This window comes from Urocampus carinirostris, chromosome 1 (genome assembly GCF_059441175.1).
Source record: "Urocampus carinirostris isolate Australia breed hairy pipefish chromosome 1, RoL_Ucar_1.0, whole genome shotgun sequence".
In the NCBI taxonomy this organism is placed as follows: Eukaryota; Metazoa; Chordata; class Actinopteri; order Syngnathiformes; family Syngnathidae; genus Urocampus; species Urocampus carinirostris.
In genome coordinates, this window is record NC_142349.1 from 25,981,373 (window position 1) to 26,002,732 (window position 21,360).

Sequence of the window (21,360 nt, forward strand, 5' to 3'; positions counted from 1 at the left end):
AAACAGTACAAGTTATTTGAAATGCAATACCCCTTTCGCAGAACACTGGTTTATGTAGTCATATTTCAATTTAAAAATTTGCACACCGATCATTTTATCAGGTACCTTGCACCCTTGTCAAATACGTAGCTGAAAAGTATGTCATGAAGGCAACGAAGTTCAATGTGTACGGTTATTAACAACAATTCCGGTACAATGTTCTGTGGACACCGACATTCTAAAAATATTCACTGGCGTGTATAATTGTACTTAAAGTAGAGTTTCAAACGTATAGGAAACAATACTCTTGAAAATAGATCGTTTTTGGCACATACATGGTGTTTTTTTTTTTACAAAGGATACAGAAAGCAATTACTACTTTCATTTTCCTAGTTACATTTACCCAGTGATATCATATTAGATACACTCGCATTGTAGATGGATAAACACTGGTGAGGGTTACAAATGTTCTCTTGGTTTTCGAATTATTTCCCTTATCATTGTGCCACAACGAATGTCCTTTCCGTAAAGACCATTTAGACCCAAGGCAACATTTCTGCAAATGTTTGTGAAAATCAAGCAAATCCTTACTTGTAAAGGTTTGCCCTTCAGAACGACACAGGTTTTTAAAGTAAATTATAACAAAGACCGATTGGCATAAGAAACTGATCAACTGGTAGAAAGCAGCATTTGCAGACATTTCTCTGCATCATTTGAGAAGTTTGACACCCCACACCTAGCTATCACCATGATTGTGCGACATATAATTCAATTTCTTGAGGTAATTAATGAAATACCTTTTTTTTTCCCACAGCACAGCCATGAATTGGAATAAAGGCGGGCCTGGGGTGAAGCGAGGCTTCGGCTTTGGTGGATTTTCTCTTGCAGGCGGGAAGAAAGAGCAATCAACACCCTCTCAAAAATCCCAAGGGTCATTTGGGCCACCAGGATCGGGCAGTTACGGGAAGAACCAGCTGCCATCTTTTTACAAAATCGGTGCCAAAAGAGGAAATTTTGATGAAGAGAATTCGTGAGTGTTCACTTTAAGTTTGTAGAAGACTCACATAAAAAAGATACGGATGATAAAAAGTTGACTTATTTCCCATTAAGGTACTTTGAGGACGACGAAGAGGAGTCCAGCAGCAATGCGGACTTGCCATACATCCCAGCTGAGAACTCGCCTACGCGTCTACAGATGAAGTCTGGCGGCGGCTCCGACAGCGAGGACGATCCTCTCGATGCTTTTATGGCTGAAGTTGAGGTGAGTTAATGAAGTCTTTATTTTGGTGTTTTTTAAATCCTTAACATTCCTGTAGAATTTCCCTTAAATCCCAATCTAAGACACACCCAAATTCAATTGAAGGCTGTCCTTTTGGCGAATATGGACGGTTTTGAAAGGTAACACTTTTGAAGTTTTGTCCCTAACTTGAATAAGCACTGCAAGTGCTACTAACATTGAGTAATCTGAGCTCGAACACACAGAAATGGAAGGTGGTTTTTTTTTTTCGTTTTTTTTTTTTGCAATTACATTCCTGAAAAATAGGTAAAACAATACCTTGAAACCTTACCTTGTACCTTGTCGAATTTGATCACAATCTGAAAAACTAAACATTGTATTTTACACTTTTTTCCATGGGTAGGTTTGGGCGTTTCTAAAAGTTGCCATTTGGAGACTACCAGTTTTAAACAAAATCTTTGCAAATGTGTATTTTACTTTAGCCAATTTTTTCAGACAGTGTGAAAGAGTTTTAAACATTTGAATTCTCTTTACAGAAGTCAATCAATGATTTTGCACTCTTGCACGTAAAAATGAATCACTAGTGGCCTTACACACACTTATTCCAGGGTCTAATTTGAATACAATAAGGCCATCTTCATATCGATTTATTTAGAATTTCATTGGCTAACAAAATGTGTCAATCATTTGAATCAGTCTCTATTGGCTAAAGTTATTCGGAAGTAAAGAAGGCGGGTCTTTTTAGCAATACAGGCCCCGTGTAGGCTACTGCAGGTTGTGGACCGTAAAACAGAGCCTGCGGTTGGCCTAAAAAGATGTCAATCACAAGTTTAGATGCTAACGGCCTAGAGAATATAATTTTACTAGTCTTTTTATTTGTAAACACGAATTATGGGGCTAAACAGGCAGCTAGCAACAACGAGCGTCGATCCAGAGATGACGTCTTTGGTGAGCGACCCCGGCTTTATAGTTTTCAGGTAACTTGTTTCAGACTTATCGTGATGTTTTTGTGATGAGTACATTTCTAAATGGTCAGCATATCGTAATCCCAAGAGGTTAGTCTTTCCAAGGATTTCTGGCATGGCATATTTCAGTGACTGGTGACGCACTACAGACATGTTTTTGCTTCTCACCAGTCCGACGGCCTGCTGCGGAACGTTAAAGGGTTAAGCCTGAGTGGATCATTGTTTTTTGTTTTGTTTTTCTAATAACTGTCCTCATTGAAAAATGTCATCCTTTCCAGAACCAAGCGGCGAAGGACATTAAGAAAATTGAGGAAAAGTCTGCCAAGTAAGATTATTTTTAGTTTCTGCAAGTGTTCAAATTGTTGATCTAAAAAAGGAAGAAATGCCTACAACTCTAATAGAATATCTTTTGTGCACCACAAAAGTAGTAACGTATCAGCATCTTCCTTTTGAATTTTTGGATTACTTTGGTTACAGGAGATAATTTGGGCCGCACTGAAAATATAATAAAATAGCATTATTGCCAGAAAGACTGTAGAGTGTAAGATTAAGAACACATTTTAGTATAACATGATAAAACCTACAGACTTGTCTGAGAAATAATAAAATATGACCATAAAAATGAGAAATGAGACTCTAAAATAGCCTAGTTTCGATGAGCCCACTTATAGTTTATAGGAGGGTTTGTTTGTTTTTTTAATTTTTCACATTACCGGTGCTGTGGAATGCTCTTCCCCCTGAGATCCGATCTGCAACCTCAGTGGAAATGTTTAAATCTAAGCTTAAAACTCACTTCTACTCTATAGCATATGAATAACCTAAACTGCTCATGTGTAATAACCTGTGAAGTCCTTTGAGACTCTTTGTGATTAAGGGCTATACAAATAAAAATGACTTGACTTGACATTACTCATAACAATTCAGGGGGTTTCAATGGTTAATAATTTGTTGCCCAACTTCTTATACCCATAACTTTTAATTGTAGTATTTTACCTGAGTACTTGTAGTATTATATTATTCTCTTCTAATTAAAATATTGCAACACTGTGTTCCCGATTTTTTCTTGCTGAACCTGAATTTTCAGAAATTGATGAATATTATAGTATGATGTAATTGTTCCTTTTTCATGCTCTTAAAAATCCATCTTTGTAGTCAGATTTCAATGTAATTCTCAAAGTTGCAACTTAATTTTGAAAATATTTTTACTTTTTTTATTTTAACATTTACATTACATTTTGACACCATTGTGGTCAGCATTTTTGGTCCTTTTACTCATTATTTATTTTTAGTTTCCAGTGCGGCCCAAAGATTCCTTTAGTAGTGTAAATGGCATTATTACAGGTAAGCACAGCGGGCTGTGTGATCACTCAAGTCTTGGGAAATATGTTTTGGGTTTATGAACGAGCCGCAGGGAAGTTTTTTTTCTCCGCTTTTCATTTCAGGGGTATCCGTGACGACATTGAAGAAGAAGATGAACAAGTGAGTAGTAAAACCTTCGTAATACATCAGTCATTCGACTGCATCAATTTGTTGAATGAGAAAACATACCTCTCTACCCAGTTGCTATACGGGTACCATATAGGCTATTTTGGTCATTCAGTTTGTTTATTCTTGTCTAGATTATTATTTTTTATTTTGTGTAAAATACAGGGCATGCTTTTGTTAATTTACTTGAAAAGGGTCACTCCACAATATTGACTAACATGATCCAAAATGTATTTCAGTGTGGTCAGGTCAGGTCTAGACATACATGGTTGTGCTTTCTGCAGGAGGCTTACTTTCGTTACATGGCGGAGAACCCCACCGCCGGCCTGACTCAAGAAGAGGAGGAGGAAAATGTGGACTATGACAGTGACGGAAACCCCATTGCCCCTGTCGCCAAGAAAATCATTATGCCCCTGCCTCCTATTGACCACTCTGAGGTACCTTACTGTAAACTCCCTGCTGTTATAATTCACCAGACTGGTGTTATGTCACACCAAATTTGGTGTGGTATTTTCATTTGTAAATGTAAAACAGTTGACATTTTTGTTGTGGGATATGCCATCTTTTTTACTTGATTAAATACATTTTAATTTACTAGATAAACATCTTGACACCTGTTCACAGATTGATTACCCTCCATTTGAGAAGAACTTTTACAATGAACACGAGGAGCTCAGCAGCTTGAATGGAACACAAGTGGTAGAATTACGACAAAAGCTCAACTTGCGGGTTAGTAATTATATCATGAATTTATGACAGTCATATCCTGTGCATGTCATTTTCTACTGTGGCTATCCTGTTATTTTTATTCAGGTTTCGTACAGATTGTTAAAATCCTCAAAAATGTAGAACTTTAATATTGTGCCTCTCAACAAGTCTTCTTAAAAATTATGCCGACACTTCTTTCTAGTGGGTTGGCTTTGCAATTGCATTTCTTCTTCCCTTATGATTAGCAGCAGCTGGCATTTAGTTTGTATGTCATTGTCCTATGAAGCATCATTGTATCAAATCTTGTCTCGATAAATGCAGATATATTTGTAGCTCTTCAAAATACAGGATTCCCACCTGATTTTTGTCTTTAATGGTACTGAACAAATTTGAAAATTGGCTTTGAAAGTCCTTAAAAGTGCTTGAATTTGGCCATGAAAAAGGTGCTCAAACTTTTGTTGATTTCACAGGTATCTGGCGCTGCGCCGCCTAAGCCTTGCACAAGTTTTGCTCACTTCAGCTTTGATGAGCAGCTGATGCATCAGATTCGCAAGTCCGAGTATACTCAGCCCACTCCCATCCAGTGCCAGGTACACTAAGACCATTAAAGTATGTAAAAAAAAAAAAAAAAGAACATCTTGGTTTCAGTGTTCTGTGGGTTTCTTTACAGGGTGTGCCAATCGCTCTCTCGGGGCGTGATATGATCGGTATAGCAAAAACTGGCAGTGGAAAAACAGCAGCATTTATATGGCCCATGTTGGTGCATATCATGGACCAGAAGGAACTGGAGCCCGGAGACGGACCCATTGGTGTCATTGTCTGCCCCACACGAGAGCTCTGTCAACAGGTACGGCTGGGTTTGCACTTGGGGTTTTAAAATTCAATGTTCTAACACCAGGGAAATTGTGCGCAGGTTAAACTAAATAAAATATCAAATTAATTTGGGTCTTTAGCCAATATACACACTCATTATGGCATATTTTTGTAGCAAAATGCATCTTTTTAATTACCATGGTCCATCCCGGATTTTAAAAAGTCTCACATTCTAGTGCAAAACCTCTCATTCAGACTAACACGATTGGAATTGCGGGGTTGTCCACATGTTACATTGCTATGTTCTTAACCCCTTAACATTGGTATACAAAGTCGTGTCTTCATGATGTCACCAGTCACTGAAATAGGCCACATATCATTGGAAAGCTTAAACTCCTGGGATTCAAGATTTGATGACCATTTCTGTCTGTACTCATCACAGAAGCATCCCGATCAATCTGAAACTTGATACGCAAAAACTATAAAGCCAGTATTTAGGGATCAGAATTTTCCGCGGATCCGCGGATTTCCGCTGTTTTTGAACCCCAAAGGTCATTCCCGTAAATCGTCTAAATTCGATGAGAAAATATTTTGGGGGGGTGAGGTATGATACGTGACTGTTTCATCACCCCAAGTTAGCAGTTAGAGATCGCGAGAAAAATCGGCAAAAAGAAGCGCAGCGCATTAGATCTATAACACACAACAAATAGATCGACTCCTACCATTGGTCGATAGGTTCGCTGATAACCAATCAGCGGAGCTTTTGTTCAGAGCATTGGCTTTCTCAAACATGGCGCTCCTTCCGGTGTTTTCAAACGGTGAAATGAGTGTTTGAAAAAGTAAGTATGAAAATACTAAGAAAAGAAGACGAGGCTTTTGTCTCCGAGATTGATAAAGGAATCAAGAATAAATTTAAGTGGTCATGGCTGGAGAAGACTGTCACAGACTGACATGTATTTTCTTTAAGCATGTTCAGTTTGCAATCTATTTTCAAATTAATGATGAATGGTTATTAATGTATATATTTTCATATATATTGTTGATTAGTAGCTAAATACAAGGTCCATCTTCATCATCAAAACACAACAATGATGGTTGTAACATTGTAATCCCCCAATTGTTTTAAACATCTTAAAACTGAAAAAAACAATGGTTTCTGTTTTGTTGGATTTGATTCATTCTAGTGCAATTTTCACATAGCAAATAAGATAAATGCCGTTGGCTTCGGGTGGGTTTGCCCCCCTGAGCCCCCCACCGGGCTCCGCCCTGGACCTGGCCGGGGCCTGCGGCCCCTGGACCCTGGCTATTTCAGCTGAAAATGAAAATCTCCATTCTGATCCCTGAGTATTGCTCACCTATAACGTCTACCGTAAGTCAGCTAATAATAAGATTCCCCGCAAATATGGTCTGGTTACGTTCATAAAAGTCCTGTGAATCAAAATGTGTAAAATATTTACTACAAAATACATAATGCCGACAGATTTTTTTTTAAATCCACTGGAAAGCATTCCTGCAATGTTTAAAGAGCCTTGTTGTATCTGTCTGTTTGGCTTTATTACTCCCCTTTAAAAAAATAAACAGACACTTGACACTTCTCTTGGCCAATTGCAAACTTCTTTCACGGTTCTTAGTCTGTGATGACTTAAGATGGCCTGTATTGAAAATAACGTCATGACCAATTCAGCTTCAAAAATCTCAAGCCAATAGTGACAGATTCAAATGTGGATTGACATGTTGGTTAGACAATGAATTCCCGAAAAAAATTGTACACATTTACGGTGTGTATTCAAATCAGAGCCGAAGGTAAACATGCGCAAAGCCAATCATGATTCATCTTTACTCACCATTTTTATGTGCAAGTGTGCACAATCATGGATTCACATTTTAAGTATTAAGAGAAGTAAGATAGTTAAAACTCTTTCACAATTTTTAAGAATTGGCCAAAATAAAATCCACAAATATAAGTTTCATGGGCTATAAACTGATCATCTCCAAATGGCCACTATTTGAAAAGCCAAGATCTACTATTATAAAAATGTCTAAGATACAAAGTACTACAGTATTGTCTCACCAATTTTCCAGCTAAGATGTCCATGCTACACTCTTTTGCAAGCATTTGTTTGCAAAAAAAAAAATCAGGCAATTACAAAATCCTTCTATTTCTGTGTGTTCCAACTCAGATTATTCAAATATTAGTAGCACTTGCAGTGATTATTTCAGTTTGGGATAAAACTTCAGTGTTAACTTTCAAAAAAAGACCTAAACCATCTATATTCTCCAAATGGTTCAAGAACAAAACAGCCTTCAATTTACTTAGGGTACGTCTTGGATCAGGATATTTGGCGAAGTTTACCGGAGCAATAAGTGGTTAAGTGAATGGCCCACTTTGTTTAATGTGTCTAGCTAAACATCTCATGCACATAAAAGCTGTAAGATAATTAAACAGGGAATAATTAACCAAGTCTAATACAACAGTGAGTGCTTCAATGATTTGTACTTTATTACGCAGATCGTTTTAAAAATGTGAAAACCGGGTACTTACTAAAGGAATGTCAGTTTTATCCATTTTATTATTTAATTCTTTTTGTTCTTAGTTTAAAGGAACTGTACGAAATTTGGATTTTTTTTACTCAAGGCAACTGCCTCTGGCCTGTGTCATCATTGCTGCTTCTGTGAACCTTGTTTATAATTTGTGTGCTAGTTCGTGCATGTTAACAGACTCTACACCAGGGTTTTCCAATCGTTTTCATGCCGGTAGCTACTTATTGTTACTAATTAGCGCAAAGAGCACGTAGTTTGATATGCATCGCTAAAATAAAAACATCTCATGTTATTACTATGTTATTGGGTAAATTATCCAAATTAAGGTTAAATAGACTGAGTCAACCACCCAAAAAATTTTTTTTACTAGAAAATAGCAATGACCCAGAATTGTTAAGCTTTTTTCAGAACAGGTCCGCAGGCATCTCAACTGTCCTTAATGGGCACCTTGGTGCCCTTAGGCACCATGTTAGAGACCCTTTCTCTAGACCAAGGGACAATTAAAAAAAAAAAGTGGTACGTTGGAAAGTAATGCAAGACCACAAAAAAACGCATTGTATTGTAAATAAATGCAACAGGGAGACTGGATTGCTCAACCAAACGGGCACTGATATGGTAAATGGACACATTTTCCAGCCAGTGCTACCTGAGGAAAGTTTTGATAATTGATACGTTCGGCCAACGAGCAGGATTGATACTGAGTTCCAAGGCCAGTTGGAATATAGCACTGGATATATCCTGATAAAATAAGGTACTTGCTATTGTTATGCAATCGCTTTAATTTGGCTGTCAGTTTCCTTGCTGTTGCGTGCACCAAAATTATTAATGCACTTACTAATGTACATGAAGCAGGCCTCTTTTAATAGATAATATTATTCTATTTTTTTATAGTGGACACCTGCATAAGAGACTTCATAGGATGCCAGTATGTTATTTTTATAATTTTTGCGTACTGTTGTTTGTTTGTTTGTTTTTTACTTGTACATCATTGTCAATATCGGCCAATCATGTTGCTGTACTAGCAAAAAAAAAATCAGGCAATAACACTCCTTTCAAGTGGATCTCCAATGTAACCTAGAATATGTAATAAAAAGAAAGGGCTCAGGGTAGGGCCTCAGAACGGATGGTATTTTTTTTATCTAAAGGCTTTTCTCCCTGGCCTCCTTGCAAGTTCAAAGTCCATTAATGTTTTCTTTGTTTGTTTTGAGTGTCTACTAAAGTTTAAACTTATCCGTTTCAGCATTTTTCATGATTGTTGCACGTTGGTCGTACATTTCTCTATGCAGTGTAGTATGCTACACTACCAAATGGTAACAATCAAAATTGCAGGAACAAGCATGTCAATCTTAGTCTAACCTCCATTCCCCCTAACTAATGTGTTCCACCCAAAAAAACCTTTTCATAGTAAAATATAAGCGGATAGGCACAGTGGTGATAGAATAAGGGCTCTTTGAACGTAATTTTAACACGCACTTAACAGAGAAAATATTTACCTTTTTTTTTAAAGTGAGTGTGTGTGTGAATGGTTAAGTGTAAATCAGATTGTAAAGCGCTGGTGGAGGTCTTAAGTGACTTAAAAAGCGCTATATAGATGCAAACCATTTAAAGACGCCTCAAACGATGCACCCCACCTTTAAGCTTTTAAGAGTGGCTGAGGAAAACCAAGCAAAGATTAAGCTTCAAATCTTAATAAGGCATCCAGCAAAGTGTGAATTTCCTGCCGTCTTTTTACAGATCCACGCTGAATGCAAGCGATTCGGCAAAGCGTACTCTCTGCGTTCGGTGGCAGTGTATGGAGGCGGAAGCATGTGGGAGCAGGCCAAAGCACTGCAGGACGGCGCTGAGATTGTCGTGTGCACACCGGTAAAGAAATACAAATGCTTGTCCAAACAGCGGACTGAAAAATGACAACAAATGGATAATTCAAATAAACTCTCATTCATCATAATTAATCATAATATGCAATGTGTGTTCTTTCACAGGGTCGTTTGATCGACCACGTTAAAAAGAAAGCCACGTCTCTGCAGAGAGTCTCGTACCTTGTGTTTGATGAAGCGGACCGCATGTTTGACATGGGTTTTGGTGGGTTGAAATGACTGTACTGAATATATTTTTTAAAATAACATAAAATAAAAAGTTGAAAAATTTTCTATTGTTTTTGTGTTCCAGAGTATCAAGTTCGATCCATTGCAAGCCACGTGCGTCCAGACAGACAAAGTGAGCCCTTTTGTCTATATAGCCACTTAGAAGTTTTCCTTAAACATAATAAAAACATTTTCCACCACAGCACTTTTGTTCAGCGCCACGTTCCGGAAGAAGATTGAGCGGCTGGCCAGGGATATCCTGATGGATCCTATTCGCGTGGTGCAGGGAGACATTGGAGAGGTGCCACGCTCTTGCAGTCTATTTATAATCATATTACAGCAGGGAGTGGGTTTTTAAATTGACATTTAAAGTCTCGAGTTTCAAATTGGTGTATATAAAATTATGTAAAGATAATACACAATTGATCAAACATCAAATTAGTGTCTTGTTAGGTGCTACGTACAAAGTGTGAGCTGGAGCTGATGATTTTTTTGGAGGGAGGAGTTTAGTTTTTGTGATTGGCCTTGTCGATTATGCCTTTTCCGCAGAAATCTGCTCACAGTCAAAGGCAACTCTTGTTAACTTTTGACCGCATTGGCATATAGGCCTATCAGATTTTTTCCACTTACATTTATAAATAAATATACATGCAGGTGTTACTTTTTTATTTTATAGTAATTTCTCAAAAGACCATTTAATCAATTTGCTTTTTTAACCCTTCGAATTAAAGCAAAGCAACATATTATGTCCTTTTTAAAGTACTAAATCTGATCATATACATTCAAAAACTCAAAATGACATACGGCTGGCTTATGTTTTTTTTTCATAAAGTTCTATAAATATCTTGATAAGAAAATGCATGTTGAGAAAATTGCAGTTGCAAAAATATGTAGGGACACTGGATATTAGGGTGGCAGCAAAACTACAACAAAATTTTTACGTTAGAACATGAAAACAAATGATATATCGTTGTTATGAAATTTCTAATTAAAGGCCAAATTAAAAAGCATTAAGTGGCCCTCGGGCTTTAGTTTTTCCACTCTCCACTAGTAGAAGTCTTTACCTCAGGTTAGGCTTTAACCTAAGTTTTCTTTATCAAAACGCATATGTAAGTGTTTTATGTCTAAAATTTGTCTCTTTAAATTAATAATAAAGTTTTAGTTTGGCAGGCCGGATTCAAGAGTCTGATAGGCCATGTGTGGGACCTGCACAAAGTGTTTCATTTTTTCGTTTGTTTTCAGGCCAATGAAGACATTACTCAGGTGGTGGAGATGCTGCCAAGCGGCACCGACAAGTGGAGCTGGCTGACCCGTCGCCTAGTAGAGTTTACATCCACTGGCTCTGTGCTGATCTTCGTCACCAAGAAGGCCAATTCGGAGGAGTTGGCCACAAACCTGATGCAGGAGGGCTACAGCCTGGGCCTGCTACACGGTGACATGGACCAAAGCGAGAGGAACAAAGTCATTAGCGACTTTAAGAAAAAGAACCTGCCCGTCCTAGTAGCAACAGATGTGGCTGGTGAGTTAGAAAAAAGTCATTTGTGAAAATTTTTTCACATATAAGGCCCACTGGACCATAAGGCACAGACTGGGCCAGGGTTGCACAAAAAATACAATAAAAGACCATTTTGTGTATTGATGGATCAATACGTCACTCATCACAATTGCATAACATTGGATGCATCAGGAATTAGACTCAGATCGCAGCGGGGAGCGCACCAGATCGAGTTACTAGACTACTATTGATACAATCAACACATGAAAAGGCATTAGGTTTTGTCTCGTCACACTATTTTAGTCACAGTAAGAAATTGCTGATGTTAATATTGGGCCGGGCCATGACAACATTGTCCGACATTAAACCACTCCTTGGTTAACAAAAGGTCATGGACGACTGACGTACAATATTGAATTGCCGACTTGCAACCAACTACACTTGAGTTTAAAAACATTGTTCTATGAATGCTGTCAAGTATTACTTTTGTATTTGGTTTTAAACTTTGGTAGGGGTCTTTTGAGGTTCATTTATTTCCTACTCCGCAAATCAATATCTTTGTTTTCCCTCCCTTCCCAGCCCGCGGTCTGGACATCCCGTCCATCCGCACAGTGGTCAACTACGATGTGGCGCGGGACATTGACACACATACACACCGCATTGGCCGAACGGGCAGAGCTGGAGAAAAGGGCGTTGCCTACACTCTGCTGACCAGTAAAGATGCCAATTTTGCTGGGGACTTGGTGCGCAACCTGGAAGGGGCCAATCAGAGTGTCTCCAAAGAACTCATGGACTTGGCTTTACAGGTAAACCGCCAAGTAAACGTTTGATTTAAATGTTAAATGTAACTTTTGCCTTTAAACACTCTAGAATAGACAAAGCTGAAAGTTAATTCATAATATGTTTTGATCCAACATCATTTGCTATACATGTTTCTAGAATCCATGGTTTAGGAAGTCGAGATTCAAAGGTGGCAATGGAAAGAAGATCAACATTGGCGGAGGGGGTCTTGGTTACAAAGAGAGACCAGGATTGGGTGCAGACACTTCTGTACGTTTTTTCTATACTGAACTGTGTTTATCCAACTTTGACTGAATAGATGAGGTTTATTTGGGCACAGCACAAAAACACAAAACAACATCAACCACTCATTAAGAACGGTAACGAAATATTTGTGCAAAAACGGCTGAACAATTCAAAAGTATTATTCATAAACATGTGCAAAAAAGGGAGAAGGCTGAAGCCAAAGTTTTTAAGTGCCCACCTCTGTTAGATTTTTTCCCCCTGCATGCAATACACATTTAAAACCAAAACAAGAAATCATAACTTTATTCCACAAAGGAAATTAGAAAACAAATAAATTACATTTCAAACTTATAACAGTATTGCTAGTGACTCGTATAGCGTTTGATAAACAAAATTTTTAAAAATTGTAAAAAAGTCTGAAAGACATTTAGTTACTTCCGAGTCGCAGAAGTCCAAAAATGCAGCACGAAAAATAAATATTTTATATTGTTGTGTAAATTGCAACGTAGCCAGACTTTTTATTGATACTGAAGAGCAGTAGTGCATTTAAACCCCTGCTCACTAATCACTTTCAGATAATTGAAAAATAATGTTTGATTGTTTTGAGGTCGCAAATGTTAATGAACATGTTTCTGAAAATGCACATCCATCCGACAAAAAGCGGTATCTGAGTAGCAAACCATACAAACCAATTCATAAATTGATGGCTCCATAGTATCTTTTTAGGGGGCGATCAAATACCTTGTAAGGATTAAACTGCTGCCTGTTTTGTTACAAATATTGAGCCACATGCTCATGTTGTGTTCGTAAAATTGGCCACTTTGACCCTTCTTTTCTCATAGTAAATATACGATTTAAATTAAGATTTAATTTTTACAACCATTTCCAATTCAAGTCATGTTTATTTGTATAGCCCTCAATCACAAAGAGTCTCAAAGGGCTGCACTTACCACAGATTATTGCAAACCACAGACTATTATTACACCATCCCCTGATCTAAAACCAACACGAGGGCAAGGAAAAACTCAAAAACCTCAAAATGAGGAAAAAGAAGAAACCTTGAGAAAGGACCGCACATGAGGTAATCCCCCTTCCAGGATGACCAGTCTGCAATGGATGTTGCAATAACAAAAAATACACAGATATTGTCAATTCAAAAGACATTCACTTATCTGATTCACATAAAAAAGAATACATTGTGAGCAATGAGACCAGGGGTTTATCAGTAAAAAATGTAAACATAAAATTGGCTCTTTTCTTTACTTTGCAGGATCGCAGCAGTACTAGCAGTGTTCTTTCATCCCTGGGTGGCTATGAGGGGTTCAGCAAGCCCAGCAGTGGAGTCATGGGAGAACGCATATCTGCAATGAGACAGGCTTTCCAGGTACAACAAACTTTTTATGGGCTACAGACATGGAATGTTTAATTTTCACACTTACTTTGAGTGGGCATGTTGAGTAACGTATTTTTTATATGGTACACATAAAATCCCCAAATTGGCCAGATATCTGAAAATGCTTCTCATAACCCGGTGCGCCTTTTATATATCAGAATATAACTGATAGGATTGAAAATGCATACAGTATTCATACGTATGCATTACCATTCGAGATTTTTGGCAGGGGTCGGGAACCTTTTCATCAGTTCATCTGGCTTGAAGATAAAATAAAATTTGCGCAAAATTTGCAGTGATACTAAGTTGAGTACTTGTAAATGCTTGAGATTGTTTCCATTTTTCCCGGTATTCTGACTCAATTGACCACGCATGAAATGAAGGGAAAAAAAACAAGTCTGCTTATAAATGATGCTGACCGGGCTCTATTGTGGCTTCGCTTTGCCATTGCATTTCTTTTTCCTCCGTGGCTAACAGCAAGCATTAGTTTGTGTGGCATTGCCATGTGAAGTGTCATTGCCCCTACGCTTCGCACCCAAGAGGACCAAGAGAAATTGTTAACTTGGATTTGAGAGTGCTTGAATTTGGCCGTCAAAAAGGTGTATTAACCCTTTAGATACTGTTCTGCCACACGCAAAGCCAAATTGTGAGCACATGCATAGCTGGAAAAGCAACGCACATTTGTTGGGTTTGATCCAGTATATATAGGGCATAGTCATAACTGCAGTTCACAGTCAAGGTGTCAGACCAACAAACCAGGATTTGGCTGTACATTGCTAGAGAATCCTTTACATGGAAGCTCATTAAACACTGCATGTTCACTGTTTAATGCACTTTATGATGAAAACCCGCAAAAAAAAAATATTTAACACTCAAACTCTAGCAAAGCACCCAGATCAATTTGATTGGGCGAGCGATAGGAATTGACGGAGCTAGACTCACAGCGCACTCCTCCCCTCTGCCCAGCACACCAAAGGTAAAATACGTTTGTATGCTTGTTGGCAGTATTTTGTGATATTTTTACAAAATAACTATGCTCACACACCATTATTTTGGACAAAAATGAGCCTCATGACTCTTGAGTAACTGCAGGAGGGAGACACATTTTAAATGGTATATTTATGTTGATATGGGCTCTGACATTGTTATTTCAAAGATTTTCTCAAATCATCAAACATCACACACTGAAATCACACACTGTAATAATATGCGCTGTAGGATTAGCTTATCTGGAGAGTGGTTTCGGCTGTACAGCTTTATTTATATGACCCCTCTAAATTGACACGTTTTTTATTGGTTGATCTTCCCAGGCTCAGTACAAGAGTCACTTTGTGGCGGCATCTGGAAATCCGCCCAAGCTCAGCACCAAGTCCAGCAGTTCCTCTGGATGGACCAGCGCCGGCAGCCTGAGCTCTGTGCCCACTGAGTCCATCAGCGGAGCAGAGCGGGCACAGGCTGTTGCCGCCTCTTTTGCCATCCCGGGCTTTACCAGCGCCGGTACACTAAGCTCCGTGTCACCCGCGCACAGCAGCGCCCCGTCAGCCTCCAGGGAACGCAGTGATCACCAACAAGACAGGAACTTCAGCGACAGCCATAATGGGGATGAAACCAGAAGGGATAAGGAAGACAGAAAGAGTGAGCGTGGAAGAGGAGAAGATAGTTTCGCTGTCCCTGAGCCTCCAAAACGTAGAAAGAGCAGGTGGGACAACTAACTCTGAAAACAGAGAAGGTAAATTCAGCAAACCCCAAGCTTAATTAATCTTTAACATCAAACAATATTACGAAACATCAACAATGAAACTGCGAGGGGGGTGGAAAAATCAAATGACAGCCATTATACAGGTCTAGGGGGAAGAAAACAAGACGGACAACTCACATATTTCCCTGGAATTCAGGAGACATGCGAATAATTCATAAACTAAAAATAATGTTTGTGTACCTCAGACAGTAATATCGAAATCCATCAAACTTTAAAAAAAAAAAGGTAACACTTTTTTAAGGGTTGGGAGATATTTAGTCTTACAAATGAGCATTTTTGTCTACACACAGTGTCCATAATTCCACCCCCCAAATCACTATCTTGGGGTTCCTCTGTACAGTACATTTTTCGGGGTTACTTTTTCATGTGCTCCTTGCTTACTTTTAGTGTGTTTTTTTTTTTTATGTTTTTCCGGAAAATTGTGTTTCCTGAAAATAGATGTAAAACACTTATAATGTCAAACATGCTGGTTTTTGTGTTTTGTTTTCGAGTCATAGTTAGAATGTGCCTTTCCATCGGCATGAGTCTCCTGTAAGCATTTCACAAGTATTCATTAAAAAAAAAGTATAGACTAATAAAGACTTATGAAAGCAATCTGTTTTAATGACTTAATTACCTGGAAGATATTCACACACCATAGATTCGTATGAGTTTTACTTGATTGAATTTCACAAGTTGTTTTACCTCAAAACTATAATGGTTAGATCGACTGGGTTTCAATCTGATCCGTCTTCCATATTAAGATTTCTTTCATGTTTCCATCCCCAAGGTTTTTTTTCTCCATGTTGATCACAAACATCTATGATGGTTTCATACAAGACTCCCTCACCCAAGAATCAGTTTGCCCGTAGCGTTTACCTTACTATCTCGATCAAGAACTTGTGTCCCACTATTTTGGTGTTTTTTTTTATTGGAAAAAAAATTATACTCGCCCCACTCTTACAGACCCCTTTCCCATTTTTATAAACAAATGTGACGTAGCCAAGCTGCACGTGCATTCTTGAGGCAAAATGGCAGAACTCATGTCAGTTTATTACAGCTGATTGAAAGAAAAAGATCATAGTGACATCTTAAAAAAGCACAGAGTATGGACAAGAAACAAGCTAGTGAATTTATTTTAGTGATCAAAGTCAACAAAAAGAACTTGGCGCTAAACATTGATTGTGCGAGCCCCTTTCTGGAGCTTTTGTGTGTGACTTTTTCACTTCATCTGCAACGCCCGTCCACATCAATCGAATGAGTAACGTGTAAAATACCTTTTTTATGATGGCAAGTTAAATGGACTAAAAATGGTGGCTTAGAAGGCCATTTCATATTGAGGGTAACTTAGGTCACACTTAGGTAAGTTAAACTTGAGCATAATTGATTTTGTTTGCAGCCACTTTGTAGGAAATGTGTGTAAAATTTAGTGCCTTGGTACAAAAAAACTTAATTCAGTAAAATAAAACAATGATCTAAATACAATGCAAAAGTACATGAATGATTATACCAATTTTTTTTTATATACTTTTTTTGTGACATATTTGTATTTATTTTACATCGTGGAATCCCTACCTAGAAGCCACTGCCATTTTAGTCTGGCATCTTGCTGCAACGGTGAGCTCTTAGCCCTGGTTTTTGCAGTGGCTCAGGAGGTAGAGCGCTCGTCCTGGGATCAAGAGATCGCAATTCGAATACCGGCTCCTCCGTGTTACATGTCGAAGTGTCCTTGGGTAATGCCCCCAATAAGCAGGTTAGCGCCTTACATGGCTGCACGCCCGCTATTGGGAAATGTGAAGCACACTGTAAGCGCTTTGGGAAGTCTCGACTTGAAAAGCGCTATATAAATGCAGATCATTTCATTTCATACAGTGCCATCTAGTGGTTAAAAATTACACACTGGCTTTAAATACATGGTTATTGTTAGTGGGATGAAATATAATAACCATGACAATTAGTATTAATCATTAACAATATAGTGTATAATTAGATATATATTCCATGAAATAAACCATCCATCTATCCATCCATTGTCTTCCGCTTATCCGAGGTCGGGTCGCGGGGGCAGCAGCGTTAAAAGGGAAGCCCAGACGTTCCTACCCCCAGCCAGCTCATCCGACGGGACCCCGAGGCGTTCCCAAGCCCGCTGAGAGACATAGTCTCTCCAACGTGTCCTGGGTCGCCCCCGGGGCCTCCTGCCGGTGGGACATGCCCGGAACATCTCCCGATGGAGGCGTCCAGGAGGCATCCTTATTAGATGCCCGAGCTACCTCAACTGGCTCCTTTCAACGCGGAGGAGCAGTGGCTTTACACCGAGTTTTCTCCCGGACTGACTGATCGACCGGTAGATCGAGAGCTTGGGTCCGAATGACGGCAGACGCTGCACCGAACCGTCTGTCGATCTTCCGTTCCATCCTACCCTCACTCGTGAACAAGACCCCAAGATACTTGAACTCCTCCACTTGGGGCAAGACCTCCTCCCTGACCCGGAGGGAGAATACCACCCTTTTCCGACTGAGAACCATGGCCTCGGACTTGGAGGTGCTGATCCTCATCCCGGCCGCTTCACACTCGGCTGCGAATCGCTCCAGCGAGAGCTGAAGATCACGGCCCGAGGAAGCCAACAGCACCACGTCATCTGCAAAAAGCAGTGACGCAATGCTGAGGCCCCCAAACCGAACTCCATCCCGCCAAGGCTGCGCCTAGAAATTTTGTCCATGAAAGTTATGAACAGAATCGGTGACAAAGGGCAGCCCTGGCGGAGCCCAACCCTCACCGGGAACGAATCCGACTGACTGCCGGCAATGCGGACCAGACTCTGGCACCGGGCTTACAGGGACCGCACAGCACGGATAAGACTGTGCGGTACCCCATACTCCCGAAGCACCCCACACAGGGCCTCCCGAGGAACACAATCGAATGCCTTCTCCAAGTCCACAAAACACATGTAGACCGGACAGGCAAACTCCCATGCACCCTCATAGACCCTGCAGAGTGTATAGAGCTGGTCCAGTGTTCCACGGCCAGGACAAAAACCACACTGTTCCTCCTGAATCCGAGATTCGACTTCCTGGCGGACCCTCCTCTCCAGTACCCCTGAATAGACCTTACCAGGGAGGCTGAGAAGTGTGATTTGTTTTAGTTGGAACACACTCTCCGGTCCCCCTTCTTAAAGACGGGAACCACCACCCCTGTCTGCCAGTCCAGAGGCACTGTCCCCGATGTCCACGCGATGTTGCAGAGGCGTGTCAACCATGACACGCCCACAACATCCAGAGCCCTAATGAACTCCGGGCGGATCTCATCGACCCCCGGGGCCCTACCACCGAGGAGTTTTTTGACCACCTCGGTGACTTCAACCCCAGTGATACAAGAGCCCAACCCAGAGTCCTCAGGCTCTGCTTCCCCAGAGGAAGCCGTGTCGGTGGGATTGAGGAGGTCTTCGAAGTACTCCGCCCACCGATTCACAACGTCCCTGGTCGAGGTGGGCAGCGCCCCATCGGCACTATACACAGTGTCGATGGCACACCGCTTCCCCCCCTAAGACGCCGGATGGTGGACCAGAATTTCCTCGAAGCCGTTCGGAAGTCGGCTTCCATGGCCTCGCCAAACTCCTCCCATGTCTGAGTTTTTGCCTCAGCAACCGCTGAAGCCGCATTCCGCTTGGCCAGCCGATACCTGCCAGCTGCTTCCAGAGTCCCACAGGCCAGGAAGGCCTGATAAGACTCCTTCTTCAGCTTGACGGCATCCCTCATCGCCGGTGACCACCAACGGGTCTGAGGGTTGCCGCCGCGGCAGGCACCAACTACCTTATGGCCACAGCTCTGATCAGCCGCTTCGACAATGGAGGCGCGGAACATGGTCCACTCGGACTCAATGTTCCCCGCCTTCCTCGGGACATGGGCAAAGTTCTCCTGGAGGTGTGAATTGAAACTTCTTCTGACAGGAGATTCTGCCAGCCGTTCCCAACAGACCCTCACAACACGCTTGGGTCTGCCGGGTCGGGCCGGCATCTTCCCCCACCATCGAAGCCAACTCACCACCAGGTGGTGATCAGTTGACAGCTCCGCCCCTCTCTTCACCCGTGTGTCCAGAACATGCGGCCGCAGGTCAGACGAAACGACGATTAAGTCGATCATCGAACTACGGCCTAGGGTGTCCCGGTGCCAAGTGCACATATGGACACCCTTATGTCTGAACATGGTGTTCATTATGGACAAACCATGACGGGCACAGAAGTCCAATAACGAAACACCACTCGGGTTCAGGTCAGGGGGGCCGTTCTTCCCAATCACGCCCCTCCAGGTCTCACTGTTATTGCCCACATGAGCGTTGAAGTCTCCCAGCAGTATGAGGGAGTCCCCAGGGGGCTCGCTCTCAAGCACACCCTCTAAGGACTCCAAGAAGGGCTGGTACTCCGAACTGCTATTTGGTGCATAAGCACAAACAACAGTCAGGACCCGTCCCCCCACCCGAAGGCGGAGGGAGGCTACCCTCTCGTCTACTGGGGTGAACCCCAACGTACAGGCGCCGAGCCGTGGAGCAACTAATATGCCTCTGCGCCTCTCACCACGGGCAACTCAAGAGTGGAAGAGAGTCCAACCCCTCTCGAGAGGACTGGTACCAGAGCCGAAGCCGTGCGTGGAGGTGAGTCCGACTATATCTAGTCGGAATTTCTCAACCTTACGCACCAACTCGGGCTCCTTCCCTGCCAGATAGGTTACATTCCATGTCCCAAAAGCCAGTTTCTGTAGCCGGGGATCGTCGCGCCAAGAACCCCTCCCTTGGCCGCTACCCAGCTCTCTGCGCACCCGACCCCTTTGGCCCCTCCTACAGGTGGTGAGCCCATGGGAAGAGGGTCCCACGTCGTCCCTTCGGGCTGTGCTTGGCCGGCCCCAGTGGGTAAGGGTCCGGCCACCAGGCGCTCGCCAGCGGACCCCACCTCCAGGCCTGGCTCTAGAAGGGGGCTCCGGTAACCCGCGTCCAGGCGAGGGAAATCGAGGACCAACGTTTTGTCTCATCATAAGGGGTCTTCTGATCTGCGTTTTGTCTGGCCCCTCACCTAAGGACCTGTTTGCCATGGGTGACCCTACCAGGGGCTCAAAGCCCCCGACAACATAGCTCCTAGGATCATTGGGACACACAAACTCCTCCACCGCGATAAGGTAGCAGATCAAGGAAGAGGAATAAATATTAAGAATAATGTTTATATTATTGTTGTGATTATTATTATTAAAACAGATCTCGCAAGCGCCAGGAGTAACAAATTTACAGTCCATAATTGGCATAATTGGGTGTCCAAACTTTTCAGAAAGCAGGCCAGATCGTGTTAGCGGAAAATAGGCAAGGGCCGACTTCAACCTGGCATTCTTTGAACGGTCAAATAAACTCACCCTCTGTGAAAGTTTTACAGTTTTGGCGATCAGCAACCTCGTAGCTCACCTTTGCAGGATTTTCATTTGACCCGCAGGGTCTCGTGAAAAAAGCTCTCATGTGCCATTAAGACATTTTCCAGCCGTTTCACCTTTTCACAGCGTTTGTTTACACTTAGCTTTTTGTAGTCGGCCTGTTTCGTCTGGCAGCGCCTCTCGATATTATACTTTTCAATAACAGCACAGTCTCTTGGCAGTTTAGGTAAAAGTGTGGAAATATTCCTATTCCCATTTGTCTTGGAAACTCGGGCCATCACAATCAACTTTACATCTTTTATTTAGAGTCGCCATGTCAGAATTGGGGTGGGCTAAAATTCTCACAGAAAGCCAATGGCAAGGTGGCCAAAAGGCAACTGCCTTTTTTTTTTGTGCAAATTTATTTTACACCGCGGTCAACCCTAATGGCGGGCCACATATTTTTAATTTTATGAGAGAGGCTGCGGGCTAGTAAAAATTTGATCATG

At 41.3% G+C, this 21,360-nt stretch overlaps 1 protein-coding gene across 2 annotated transcripts in view; it reads left to right on the forward strand.

Moving 5' to 3' along the window:
* The window catches only part of ddx42 (DEAD (Asp-Glu-Ala-Asp) box helicase 42), a 16,538-nt gene extending 459 nt beyond the window's left edge, over window positions 1-16,079 (forward strand). The window contains exons 2-18 of one of the 2 annotated variants that reach the window (XM_088332042.1): window positions 794-1,009; window positions 1,090-1,240; window positions 2,460-2,506; window positions 3,624-3,660; window positions 3,951-4,103; window positions 4,291-4,395; window positions 4,845-4,964; window positions 5,045-5,221; window positions 9,463-9,591; window positions 9,711-9,810; window positions 9,898-9,945; window positions 10,016-10,113; window positions 11,055-11,331; window positions 11,887-12,113; window positions 12,247-12,357; window positions 13,604-13,717; window positions 15,037-16,079. In XM_088332042.1, coding sequence (XP_088188168.1) covers window positions 801-1,009; window positions 1,090-1,240; window positions 2,460-2,506; window positions 3,624-3,660; window positions 3,951-4,103; window positions 4,291-4,395; window positions 4,845-4,964; window positions 5,045-5,221; window positions 9,463-9,591; window positions 9,711-9,810; window positions 9,898-9,945; window positions 10,016-10,113; window positions 11,055-11,331; window positions 11,887-12,113; window positions 12,247-12,357; window positions 13,604-13,717; window positions 15,037-15,438 — 2,505 coding nt within the window. In that variant the 5' untranslated portion in view covers window positions 794-800 and the 3' untranslated portion in view covers window positions 15,439-16,079. Of the gene's footprint in view, window positions 1-793; window positions 1,010-1,089; window positions 1,241-2,459; window positions 2,507-3,623; window positions 3,661-3,950; window positions 4,104-4,290; window positions 4,396-4,844; window positions 4,965-5,044; window positions 5,222-9,462; window positions 9,592-9,710; window positions 9,811-9,897; window positions 9,946-10,015; window positions 10,114-11,054; window positions 11,332-11,886; window positions 12,114-12,246; window positions 12,358-13,603; window positions 13,718-15,036 lie in introns of those variants that run through there. The other variant, XM_088332052.1, reaches the window with a different exon arrangement.
* The last annotated feature ends 5,281 nt before the right edge of the window (window positions 16,080-21,360 follow it).